The 13,757-nt window shown below is 41.9% G+C and overlaps 1 protein-coding gene across 2 annotated transcripts in view; it reads right to left on the bottom strand.

Annotated features, from left to right (window-relative positions):
* Positions 1-13,757, bottom strand: part of LOC125446727 (pro-neuregulin-4, membrane-bound isoform-like) — a 51,651-nt gene that overhangs the window by 4,597 nt on the left and 33,297 nt on the right. The window contains exons 1-3 of one of the 2 annotated variants that reach the window (XM_059640193.1): positions 11,833-12,164; positions 9,404-9,450; positions 1,289-1,379 (exon numbers count right to left, since the gene is read on the bottom strand). In XM_059640193.1, coding sequence (XP_059496176.1) covers positions 1,289-1,379; positions 9,404-9,416 — 104 coding nt within the window. In that variant the 5' untranslated portion in view covers positions 9,417-9,450; positions 11,833-12,164. Of the gene's footprint in view, positions 1-1,288; positions 1,380-9,403; positions 9,451-11,832; positions 12,165-13,757 lie in introns of those variants that run through there. The other variant, XM_048520486.2, reaches the window with a different exon arrangement.

Here is a 13,757-nt window from a genome sequence, read left to right on the forward strand (position 1 = left end):
AACATCCTTGTAAATCTCTTCTGAACCCTTTCCAGCTTAATAATATCCTTCCCATAGCAGGGTCACCAGACCTGAACATAGGGTATGCCAGAAGATACCTCAACAATGACTTTACAAGCTCCGCTTAATGTCCCAACTCTTAAACATTCACTCCCTATTCCTCCAGCGCGCAGTGGCAACAGTGTGTACCATTTACAAGTTGCAATTCAGCACCTCAAGCTTCTGTCAAAGCATGTTGCAAACTGATGGCATCCATCATCTAGAAGGACAAGGGCAGCAGACACATGGGAACACCATTGCTTGCAATGCTCACTTCAACCCACCTTCTATTCCAATAATATGTCACTGTTCCTTCACTATCACTGAGTCAAAGGCCAGGAACTCTTTTTTCCTAACAGCATTGTGGGTGTATGTACACCATATGGTACAGCAGCAGTTCAAAAAACAGTTCACCACCATTTTCTCAAGGGGAATTGTTGGGATGGGTACTAATTGCTGGCTTAGCTCATGGAACAGACAGAATGTTCTTATACAGGGCATTAGTGATGCCACACCTGGAATATTCTGTGCAGCTTTGGTCTCCTTATCAGAGGAGGAATGTCTTTGCTTCAGAAGGAATGCAGCAAGGCTGATTTCTGGGATGGCAGGACTGACATACAAAGACAGATTGAGTTGGTTAGATATGCATTCACTAGAGTTCAGAAGAATGAGGGTGGATCTCAGAAACCTATCAAATTCTGACGAGACTAAGCAAGATAGGTGCAGGAAGGATAGTCGCCATAGTGGGGAGAACCAGAAGGTCATAGTTTAAGGATAAGGGGGCAATCCTTTTAGGGCTGATATGATGGAAATCTCAGCACCCAGAGACTGGTAAACCTGGGGAATTCACTTCCCGTTGAGGGCAAAATATTGTGTTTTCAAGAAGGAGACATCTGTAGCTCTTGTTGCTAAATGGATCAAGGAACATGGAAGACAGTGGGATTAGGGTATTGATCCCAATGATCAGCCTTGATTGTAATGACAAGTGGAACAGGATCAAGGGGTCAAACAGCCTACTCTTGCTCCAATCTTCGATGTTTTAAATGTGAGGCCATTCAATTTCAGTCCCTTACAATGAACAGGACAGGTTCTCATCACACAAGTCAAAGTTCAATTTGCATTTCCTACAGAGGGACCTCCTACCTCTCCCTCAATCTGTATGGAACACCATGCCCGCTCTATGCAATGTAATGATTTTGTTGGGGTCTCATTCTGATTGATTACAGACTGACAGCTACATGTGACTTACCAGCAGAATGGATAGGATGTTCTTAGAATGTAACAGGTGCCTCCATTAAGACAGTAGGAACTGTAGGTGTTTGGACAGAGCTGACCATGTGCTAACAGAAAAGATAAAAGTCATAGGTAAGGATTAACATGGCAAAATTGTTTTAAAAAAATAACCATAGAGTGAGCAAAATGTCTATCTTATATTGCTGGTGTACTTACAATTCCATTACAGCTCAAGTACAGCATGATCAAGCTGTCCAAAAATTGCTTCTCTACATATTGCATGTTTAATTCAAATTCCAAGAAACTACACCAACTCTTGGTACTTGCGTTACTGAATCCAGTTCTCTTAACCAGCAGCAAAAATATAGACCACAAAACAAGAGACAGACACCAAACGTGGGGAGTCTGGATTTGAACAGTCGGCTAGACAGCAGTCTCCTTGTGTATAATTGAAACAACCTGCAACCTTTATTAATCATTGGGCAGACCTTAACTGGTTTATTGCATTCAATTAAGGGGAGGCAGTGATGTAACGGTAAAATCACCAGAGTAGTAATCCAAAGCCTTCAGGCTAATGTTCTGGAGGTTGTGTGTTCAAATCTAGCCAAAGTAGCAACTTGAATCCTATTTTTTAAAGAAGCAATATCTAGAATACAGAGCTCGTCAAATGGTGAGCAAATAACTAATGTTTTCATTATTAAAAACCCATCTGGTTCACTAATGGCTTTCAGAGAAGGAAATGTGCCATCCTGACTTAATCTGACCTACATGTGACTCCGGACACACAGCAATGAGGTCAACTCTGAACTACCCTTTGAAATAGTACCAGTGAGCCACTCAAGGGACAAGGAATTAATGTTGCCAGTGACATCCACATCCCGTGGAAGAATAACGGAGGAAAGCTCTGAAACCTACACAGCCCCAATCCACAAAGAGGGTTTCCTAGAAAGGCCCTGGTGATCAGGGCTCCAATTATGGGGAGATAAATCAGGCTTAAAGAAGGTGAAAGAGACGTTTATTCGAGCTGTTCAACAGGTTTGATAATTGAGAGGGAGAATTTGTTTCCATTGGCAGGACAGTCGATAGCTGGAGTACACAGGTTTAAGATAAAACAGGCAAAAGAAGCAACAAAGAAATGAATAATGTGTATTGTCGCATAATGGATCGCCAGACTCACAAGTGACACTGATCTAAAGCAGGAGATATTAAGAAAGCTTGCTATATGCTTGATCAAAGGGATGTTTTCTTAATAAAGGATTTGTATTTTTCACAGCACCTTTCTTAACTCCACAATGATTCAAAACTTGTTAACTAAGACAATGAGAATCTATATTTCTAACAATACAATGACGTTTGTACTGCAGCACTGTTCTATAGTGTGTAAATAAAAGAACTGATTAGAATTCTTAAGTGTCAGACCATGGTCACACTAGTTAAGGCACAGATCTTCAGACAGCACATTGACACTGAAGACCGTGCAGCTCCCAGGACTCCAGAATCTAGAATCTCATGGTAGCCAGCGCACAAGAGCTAAAGGGGCAGGGGTTCACCTAGACAGATTGACAGAGTCAAAACTGTGCAGACAATACAAACATCGGTGGCAGCAGGACAAACCTGTTAGTACCTTTGAAGTGTAATTGTTCTTGTAAATGTGGGGGACGGTGGACAAGGAGAGGCAAAAAGACTTAGAGTTTACAGAGGTGAGGGCACAGGTAACCAGGGTGTAGTGAAGAAAGGATACAAGAGGTTAGAGTTGGAGAACCTCAATGTTGGAATGTTGCAGAAATGGGTGAGGCCATGGAGGGATTTGGAGATGAAGACTTTGGATTTGGAGTTGTAGATATGCAGTGATCAGGAGCAAATGAAGATCCTTGCACATGGTGATGAATGGGACATTGTGAGTTAAGAGGAAGGCAGTAGAACCTGGAATGAGTAGGCAGTTGTAGAGAGTGGAAGATAGGAGGTTTCCCAAGAGATAATCAGGACAGTCAAGGTATTGCATCAGCCATGGACAAACTGTACTATAATTAAACCTGCCACCTCCATCTCTTGATTTCATCTTGATTTCCAAAAGATAAATTGGGCCCATTCCTTATGATCTGTTAGGGAATTATGGACGGCGGTGGAGAAAAAGTGCCAGGAAAATTAAAGACCAATACAATCCCTGGGCCTGATGGGATACATCTAGGATGTTAAAGAAAGTAGCAACAAAGATAGTGGATTCACTGATAATAATCTTCCAGGTATTCTTAGATTCTGGAAAGACCCCAGAAGATGGGGAAAGCTACCAATGTAATACCTTTATTTAGTAAAGAAAGGAGTCAAGAAACAGGCAACTATAAATCAGTTGGGAGGCAATGGCCTAGTGGTATTATTGCTGGACTATTAATCCAGAAAGTGAAATAACATTCCAGGGACCTGGGGTTTGAATCCCACCATGGCAGATGGTGGAATTCGGATTCAATATCAAAAAAACTGAAATTAATCCTTAGACTCTGGAATTAAGGGTTCAATGATGACCATGAATTCATCGCCAATTGTTGGGGAAAAACCCATTTGATTCACTAATGCCCTTCAGGGTAGGAAAATGCCATCCTCCCCTGGCCTGGCCTACATGTGACTCCAGACCCACAGCAGTATGGTTGACTCTTAGCTGCCTTCTGGGCAATTAAGGATGGGCAGTAAATGTGACGCCTTCATACCACAAATGAATGAATAAAGAAGTCAGTTAGCTTAACTTCTATTGTTGAGAAAAATGTTGGAGTTCATTATAAAGATGTAATATCAGAGCATTTAGAAAAACCTAATATGATCAGGCAGTTTCAACATGGCTTCATGAAGGAGAAATCACGCTTTGACAAATCTACTGGAATTCTTTGAGGAGGTAACAAGTAGGATAGAAAAGAAGAAGCATGGACATAATACGTTTGGATTTTCAGAAAGCATTTGGTAACGTACTACACATTAGGCTAATTAATAAGATAAAAGCCAATGACGTTGGAGGCAGTTCTATTAACATGGGTAGAAAATTGTTGAACTAAAAGAAGACACAGTTGAGATAAGGTGATGCATTTTCAGAATGGCAACCAGTACCCGATCGTGTGACACAGGGATCAGGGCTGGAACCATAATTGTTGACAATATAATGTTGACTTTTATGAGGAAAGTGAATGTGCTGTAGCCATGTTTGTTAATGATATGAAAATATTTGGGAAGTTGAGTGGTGAGGAACGTACAAAGAAAATGCAGAGGGATATAGACTTGTTCAGTGAATGGGCAAAAACTTGGCAGATGGAATATAATGTGGGGAAATGTAAGGCTATACACTTTGGCAGGAAGACTAGCAGAACTGAATATTATTTAGATGGAGAAGGCCAGCAGAAAACTATGGAACAGAGGGATTTGGGAGTCCTTGTCCGCAAATTGCAAAAAGCTCACGTCTAGGTTCACTGGGTAATAGGAAAGGGAAAGTTGTACTTCATTTCAAAGGAAATAGAGCATAAAAGTAGGGAGAATTTGGTAAAACTATACAAGGCACTGGTCAGATAACAGCTGGATTATTGCATAAGAACCAAAAGAACTGCGGATGCTGTAAGTCAGGAACAAAAGCAACGTTGCTGGAAATGCTCAGCAGTCTGGCCACATCTGTGGAGGAGAAAACGGAGTTAACGTTTCGGGTCCAGGGACCCTTCCTCAGAACTGTGTGTGAGCTGGAATATTGTGAACTGTTCTGGGCCCCATATCTAAGGAAAGGTATTTAGGCATTGGAGCATACAGAAGGTTTTTTAGGCTTATACCAGGTATAGGAGGATTATCTTATGAGGAGAGGTTAAGTGGATTGGCCTGTACTTGTTGGAATATAGAAGAATTAAAGATATTGAAACATACGAGATTCTAAGGGGACTTAACAGGGTAGATGTCGAAAGTTTGTTTCTCCTTGTGGGAGAATAGGACCAGAGGGAATCAACTCAGAATAAGGGATTGCACATTTAAGACAAAAATAAGGAGGAATTTTTTGTCTCGGAAGGTTGTGCGGCTGTAGTGTCAATTAACTCAGTTGGCCACAGAGCTAGTTAATAATGTCAATGGCATGGGCTCAGTGCCCACACAGGCTGAAATCAACATGAAGAACTCTCCTTCTACACCTTTTCCTTTGCCTGTGACCCTCAGGTTAGCCCACCACCAGTTGTCTCTCTTTCTCTCTCTTTTATGAAAGAGCAGCCCTTATAAACTATAGCAACTTCACCTTTGAATCTGTGAAATTATTTACGATGGATGCTGGGTCTCAGGATTGAGATGGATTTTTAATCAGAAAGGGAGTCAAGGATAATGAGGAAAAGGCAGGAAAGTGGAGTTGAGAATAATCAGATTAGACAGAATCTCATTGAATGGTGGAGAGACTCAATGGGCTGAAAGACCCACTTCTGCTTTTGCCAACTTAATCTCACTGGTGATAGAATGTTCGAATGCCAAAGAGGAGAGCTAAAAATGCATGATGTCAAGGATCTGAAATGTCAACTGTTGACACTTACTATCCAGATTCAATATGGTTGTCAAAGCAACTGCGATTATTTCACATAAATATTACACCATCGCTGCTAACAAATTTCCAAAGAGAACCTGAGGAGTGCATTACCAGCGGGTCTTGTGAGTGCAGCCGTTCTCTCATCATGAGCTGGGCAGGCTCCTGACTGGGGCAGGGAAGGCATCAAATAGTGGGTATGCAGATCGGCAGATACTGTACACATGGTCACGTGAGCTACTGAGGGAGTGGGAGAGGAATTCTCCAGATTAAGTGAGGATTGTCACAAGGTCTCCTTGTGAAAGAAGCTGCACAACCTCAGCTTTTCGCCTTGTTAGCACACTGTAAGGTTCACTCACGGATGACTGACATAAGGCAGAATCATTCGACCAATGCTATGAATGATCTGCGAATGCTTGACACTGACAATGGGTATGAATGTGAGGTAGTTTCCACAACTCAGCCCTGACATTCTTCACCATGCGATCACTCAGAACCTGTCAAATTGGAAAGAGTGAGAGGAGTATAAAGGGGCCAAAGATTACTTTTCAACTAAAGAAGAAGCACTTGCATTTATATTGTACTGTTTCTCAACTTCAGAGGTGGCACTGCGAATTTACACACATCACAAGCAGAAAATAAGATTAATTACTAATTAATTGGTGAAGGCGTTTAGGAGCAGAGTAGACTATTTGATCCCCTCAAGCCTGCTCCACCATTCAGTAAAATCAACTGATTGTAGCCTCACCGGCACATTCCTGCTCACCCCCATTATCCTTTGACTTCTTCGTTGGTCCTGTATCTATCTATCTATCTGTCTTGAAAATAGGCACTGACACTGCCTCTCTAGAGAAGGGAATTCCACGTGCTTGTGGTCCTCTGAGAGAGAAAAACCTTCTCTTCATAGCCATCTCAAATGGAATGAACAGGAGGGAACTTCTGCCTAGGATCCTGCTCACATTCAACAAGCATCATACGATCCATTACAGCCGCTCTTGCAATCAGACATGTCTCATCTGAAATGAGGCACCTTTGTCAATACTGGGCTTCTGCAGTGTGACACTAACACATCAGGCTAAATAATGTGCACAAATTACAGTGATGGGTATCCATTAGGCTCTCCATTCTGCCCTCAGGTGCAAGATGACACTATAACATTCTTACATTCTCCAGTTCTTATCCTCAGGGATGGCTATTTGATGGCTATAACAGACCATAATCACAGGAATCAAAATAAGAAAGACACGCATTTATATAGCACCTTTCCCAATCTGTGGCATCCCAAAGTGCTTTATAATGAATGAGGTACTTTTGAAATATCACTTCAAATGGAGAAAATGTTGTGCCAATTTACGCACCGTGAACTCCCAACAGGCAGTACAGCCTAGTCATGCTCCAATCTTCTATGTTTCTATGATGAGAAAGTCTGTTTCTTAGCTACATGGGATAACTATTGCCCAGGGATGGGGGTGCTGGCCAATAGTTATCCCATATAGCTGCTCCTGTAGAGTTACTGTCTTGTTCAAATGATCGTGGGTTTGAAATGAGATTATGGTCGGCATGGACTGGTTGGACCGACGGGTCTATTTCCATGCTGTATGACTCTGTGCATAATTGAATTGTCAGCAGGGGATGAAGACTTGGTGCAAAGATGACAGGAAGCACAGACTTACTCATCTGCCAGCATCTATTACTGTGAGTATGCCTGTGGATAGAATTTGGAACAAGTGGCTTTGCGGGTTGCCCTACTGAGGGGGGAAAAATTTATGGCATAGTGACAATGTGACCAGCCTGGCTAAATTAGATGTCAATAATAATTGTCTGGAGACATCAGTTCGAATCCCATCACAGAATAAATCTGGAATATAATGATAGTCTCAGTGATGATAACAATGTATTTTATCACTGACTATTGTAATAACTCATCTGGTTCACTAATGTCCTTTAGAACACAGAACTGTACAGCACAGGAACGATGTGGTGCCAAACATGACGCCAAATTAAACTAATCCCTTCTTCCTGCTCTTGGTCCATATCCCTCCATTCCTTGCATACTCATGTGCTTATCTAAAAGTCCCTTAAATGCCCCTATCCTATCTGCCACCACCACCACCCCTGGCAATGCGTTCCAGACTCCTACCACTCTCTGTAAAAAAACTTGCCCCTCCCTTTCCTTTGAACTTCCCCTTCTCACCTTAAATGCGTGCCCCCGAGTAATAGAGATTTCAACTCTGGGAAAGTGACTCTGACTGTCAACCCTATCTATGCATCTCACAATTTAATAATCTTCTATCAAGTCTCGCCTCAACCTCTGCTGCTCCAATGAAAACAACCCATGTTTTTGCAGCCTCCCCATATGGCTCAAGGCTTATAGCTCCTTTTTGGAAGGAAGTCTGCTACCCTTACCTGGTCTGTCCTGCATGTAACTCCAAACCCACAGCAATATGGATAACTCTAAAGTACCCTCGACAAACACCTAACAACCCATTCAGTTCAAGGGCAGTTTGGGACAGACAAAAACTGCAGGCCTTGCCTGTGATGCTCACATGCTATGAAACAAACATTTTTAAAACAGACGACCAATATTTAAAAGCAAAATACTGCAGATGCTGAAAATCTGGAACAAACCCAATAGGCCTGGCAGCGCCCACGGAGAAAGAAACAGAGTTAACATTTCGAGTTCAGTATGACTCTTCTTCAGATCACAATACCACCATCAAATCAAGCAGCAACATTTGCTGTTTAGGCTCGGGGTAAGTGATTAGTATCTTAGACAAGTTATCACAGGACGTTATTCCCTAGGAGTCAACACATTCTGGGAAGAAAGCAAAGGGAAATGTTTGAAAAATAAGTTGAATATTGAATATAAGTCAAGGGAATATTGTGCAAGTCCAATATAAGCAGTTCAATTTATCACAGAAAAAATTACCAATATTTTCTAATCGACAATATTATTGCTTGACTTGAATCCAAACCTCCTGACCCAGAGGTAGGGGCATTACTGTGGCACTGCTCAAGCCTGTGGATTTAATTATGGTGCAAGAAGGTATGTTTCCTGTCTTCCTTGTCTGTTTTAACCCCACCCAATACCTAGTATCCCTACAGTATGGAAGCAGGCCATTTGGCCCGACAAGTCCACACTAACCCTCCAAAGAGCATCCTATCCAGCCCCACTTCCCCTCTACCCACCCACCCACCCTCCCTCCCTCCCTATATTTCCCTTGGCTAATCCATCTAGCCTGCAGATCCCTGGACACTTTGGCCAATTTAACATGGCCAATCCACCTAACCTACACATCTTTGGATTATGGGAAGAAGCTGGGGTATGTGGAAGAACCCTACACAGACACAGGGATAATGTGCAAACTCCAAAACATAGTCACCCAAGGCTGTGAATCGAACCCAGATCCTGACATTGTGAGGCAACAGTGCTAACCGCTGACCCACAATGCCACCCCCTCTTGCAGTATAACAAATGTATAGTACTCGCGAGCAACATCATCTAATAACATGGTCAAAATTCTGAATCCCAATGGGGTTTAGAATGTTTTTGTTCCCCTTTTGGTGTGATGCACATCACATCCTATTAATCCTGATTCCATTTCTTACCTGGTGTTGCCATGTCCCAGTGCTCCTTGTGACCCCTGTTAATCTTCCTACAAAAGACAGAAAGATCGGTTTAGGTGGTGGTATGGTCTCACATGGCATCACTAGTATTTTATCACACTGCAGCGGTAAAATCAGTCACAGCTGAAATCAGCAATGCTCAGGGTAACACTTTGTTGAGAGTCTACAGCCTGAATGGAATCTACCGAGAGCATGCAACAACAACTTGTATATATATTACAACTTTCAAATAGTCGAACTTCTTTACAGCCAGGCAAATTTTGACAGCAAACCACTTTGGGAAATTTTAGAATGGGTTACCAGATCTTGGTTTAAGATATAGGTTTTAAAGAAGAAGGAAAAGAATTTGGGGAGGAAATTCAGGGTGTCCAGGCAGCAGAAAGAATGGATGTCAATGATGCAGCAATAGAAATCGGAGGATGCTCAAGAGGCTGAATTGGAGGAGAGCAAAAGTCTTGTAGGGTTGGAGGAGGCTGTGGTGGTAGGGAGAGGTGAGATCCATGGAGAAGCACATCTCTGCTTAATTCTGGAGTTGGGCTGATTGGCCAGTGTGTGGATCAGAATAGCATCAACTGTCCTCGTTCAATTCCTATTCTAGCCAAGCTCGACCTACCATCTGACTCTGATTATTGAAAACAACAGCAAACAATCACTGAGAAGTTACTACCAAGATACCAGGTCAAGGTGAAGCTTTAAGTGTTTAGGAAATGAGCCAAGGGCCTGCCTCAAGTGATGTTTATCAGGAGTCAGACCAATTAGAAGCAGGAAAGTGCCAGCTGGTTTACTTCCCCGTCTTCTTATCAGCAAAGAGAAAGAAAGTCGTGCATTTATATAGCACCTCAGGATGTCCCAAACCTTTTGGTGGTTAACAAATTACTTTGTCATAAACAAGACATGACAGACAATTTACACACATCAAAAGGTGTCACAAATAGCAAAGCAATAATATGCTTTTGTTATATTGGGTGAGGGTTAAACATGAGCCGGGACGTAAAAAATAAACAGCCTTCTCTAATTTCTTTGTTGAGAGGAAAGTTTCTATTTGCAAGGTAACAACAGCTCTGCACTTGCTCAGAATGGTGGTGTTATCAGTCTACATTTTTACATACAAGTCTCTGGAACATGATTTGCGACTGTGATCCCCTGACCCAGAAACAAGAGTGTTAAGAATTGAGTTACAGCTGTCGACTAAATTTGGACAAATTGAGAGTTAAATCAGAGACTCTGGTTTAGAGTCATAGAGCCCTGGAGCTTTACAGCATGGAAACAGAGCCTTTGGTCCAACTTGTCCATGCTGACCAGATACCCTAAATTAATCTATTCTCATTTGTCCATATCTTTCTAAACCTTTCCTATTCATATACCCATCCAGATGCCTTTAAAATGCAGTAATTGTACCAGCCTCCAACACTTCCTCTGGCAGCTCATTCCATACATGGACCACCCTATGTGTGAAAATGTTGCCCCTTATGTCCCTATTAAATCTTTCCCCTCTCACCTTAAACCTCTGACTGCTAGTTTTGGGTAGTCCCCTATCTTGCGGAAAAGACTTTGACTATTCACCCTATCCATGATTCTCATGATTTTATAAACTTCTATAAGGTCATCCCTCAGCCTCTGATGTTCGAGCCTATTCAGCCTCTCCCTATACTCAAACCCTCCAACACAGACAACATCCTTGAAAATCTTTCAGTTTTGTGGAGGCTTTTCGCACTTGAGGTTCCACGTTGCAGTTAACGGCTTTCTCATTCAGCTATGGCTCACTGTTGGTGCCTCTGACTCAGAAGGTTGTGGGTCTAATGTCCCACTCCTGGACTTTAGCATGAAAATCTTGCTTGGTACTTCACACACAGTGCTGCAGAAATACTGCTCTGTCAGAGATGTCCCCCTATGGATTGGATATTAAACCGAGGCTCTGCATTTCCTCTGAGGGGGAAAATAAAAGTTCCTTTCATGCAATTTCAAAGATAAACGAGATAAATCTGTTACCGATATTTTTCCATCAGTAAATAAAATAAAAAACATTTAAAATAAAACCAAATCACTTTCTCATCACACGCACTAACTAGTTATGCATTGGCATATCTCAATGAAAACAACATTGGTATAAAGGCGATTTCCATTGTCTTCTATAAGGAGTTTGCTGTGTGCAAATTGACTGCCACATTCCCTACATTACAACAGCATATGCACTCAAAATTTGCTGTAAAATGCATTTTATAAACGCCAGATTATTTTTTTTCGATGTGAACCGGCTGTCAGAAAGAGGGTACACAGCTCACAAGCATCATTTGTCACACTGAGATGAAATTGCTCCTTTCACTGCAACGGAAATCAACACACGGCCACATTTACATAAGCTGAACCTTCTCAAGACTGAACGAATCCAAAATGAAGTACTCCATACTTACTTCCAATGCGGTCCACAGTTGGTTACCGCTCCTCTACAGATACTTTGACATCTGCCCAATTTATATTCAGTCCTTGGCCTGTCACTGCTGGCGAGGAGTGTGCTGGGTGTGAAATCTGTTCCGATTCCCCTGAGGCAAATATAATGAAAGAATCTGTCGGTTTTGGAACAAAATCACTGTGTAGCGAAGAGTTTTGCTTTCCTTCATTCACAGGCTGGGCTAGTACTTGTTGCCCATTCCTAATTGCCCATGAGTAGGGGGTGAAGTGCTCATTATAACAAGCACATGGGCTCTTCAGTGCAGGGCATCTCAACACCGCGCTCTGTAAACAATTGAACAATATCGTTTGACTGACTTTTGCTGGATCAAAGTCACATGCTCACTCTGGGTGGACCGAAAATCTTCGTTGATATCTCTGCTACTTCCTTGTTCCTGCATGCTCTGCCTTGGCTGATGGCCCAGTGTGATCCAATGTCTCAAATCTCTTTCCTTATCTGTGATCTCTATTTTGACGAATGAGCAGGGAGGCTACGGCCGAATTTGCGAAATTTTAAGACAAAAGGATGCGGAGTGTCAGAATGTGAACAGAACTTTTCCCATCGAAGACTTTTACCCGAGGCAATAGTGATTTGGAAACCACCTCTTACAAATAGCTACGTGGTCCTTTCATTACGACATTCCGATGTATAACTAGTCGGGACATGTAACAACACTCTATGTTCAACAGGTTTGCATAAAAACCGCAGTTGCACAAAATTATTTCACTTCTCAAAGTTAGCATGTAAGATTTCTAAGCACCAGACCAAGGCTATTTGTCCTTACGTACTCTTCTGATTCAATTACCAATCATTTCTACTCTCTTAGAAATGTTCCTAACATCGAATTGTTCGTCTTCACTTTAATAAGTTTTCCTGGTAACTTATTCTACAATTATAGATGCAACAAATGTAAGATGCTAGAAGTTAATCGCTACTTGTGTTATTTCATTCACGCGTAATAAAATATTCCACACTACACATAATACCTTCCCCACCTCGAAGCATTGCTCCCCTACCTGACACAATACACCCGTCCACACTTTACACAATATCTCATATCCCACACCCGATACCTCACACAATAGTAATGTTACTACAGCAATAATTCAGAGGTTAATATTCAGGGGCCATGGGTTCAAATCCCACCAGCACCTGCTGGAATTCAAATTCAATTAACAGAGCAAAAATAAAATCTGAAATCAAATGCCAGTCAAGTCATGGTGACTATTACATCTATTGCCAATTGTTGTCTCACCCAAGTCTCTCACTAATGTGGTTAGGGAGGGAAATCTGCCATTTTTACCTGGTCTAGTTTACATGTGACTCCATACTCACAGCAAATGAGAACTGAAAGAACTGCAGATGCTGTAAATCAGAGACAAAAAGAGAAGTTGCTGAAAAAGCTCAGCAGGTCTGGCAGCATCTGTGGAGAGAAATCAGAATTAACATTTTGGGTCGAGTGACCCTTCCTCAGCAAATGAAGTTCACTCATAATTACCCTCTGAAATGGCCGAGTGAGCACTCTGTTCAAGGGTAGTCAGGGCTGGAGAATGAATGCTGGCCTGACCAGTGATGCCCACATCCCACAAAAGAATGAAAACTAAACCTGTATGACTTTTCTTCACAGTTTGACAATACAAGTCTTCTGTTTTCTAATATGGTTGACATTGGCCAGGCTTCCGGGGACCTGGTTGATCATCTTCCCTGCCGGCTCAATATTTCATACTATGTTAAAGGTGTTCTATCGATGCAAACTGTTGTTGCATTTAGTGTATATAATGCAGGGCCATCAGCTGCTCTGTATTTTGATAAACCATTAAAGGGCATTTTTGATCAGATTTTGGTGAGTCAGAATAAATAGCTTTGCTGTTGAATCTGTTTTGCCTT

This window comes from Stegostoma tigrinum, chromosome 36, assembly GCF_030684315.1.
Source record: "Stegostoma tigrinum isolate sSteTig4 chromosome 36, sSteTig4.hap1, whole genome shotgun sequence".
Classification (NCBI taxonomy): Eukaryota; Metazoa; Chordata; class Chondrichthyes; order Orectolobiformes; family Stegostomatidae; genus Stegostoma; species Stegostoma tigrinum.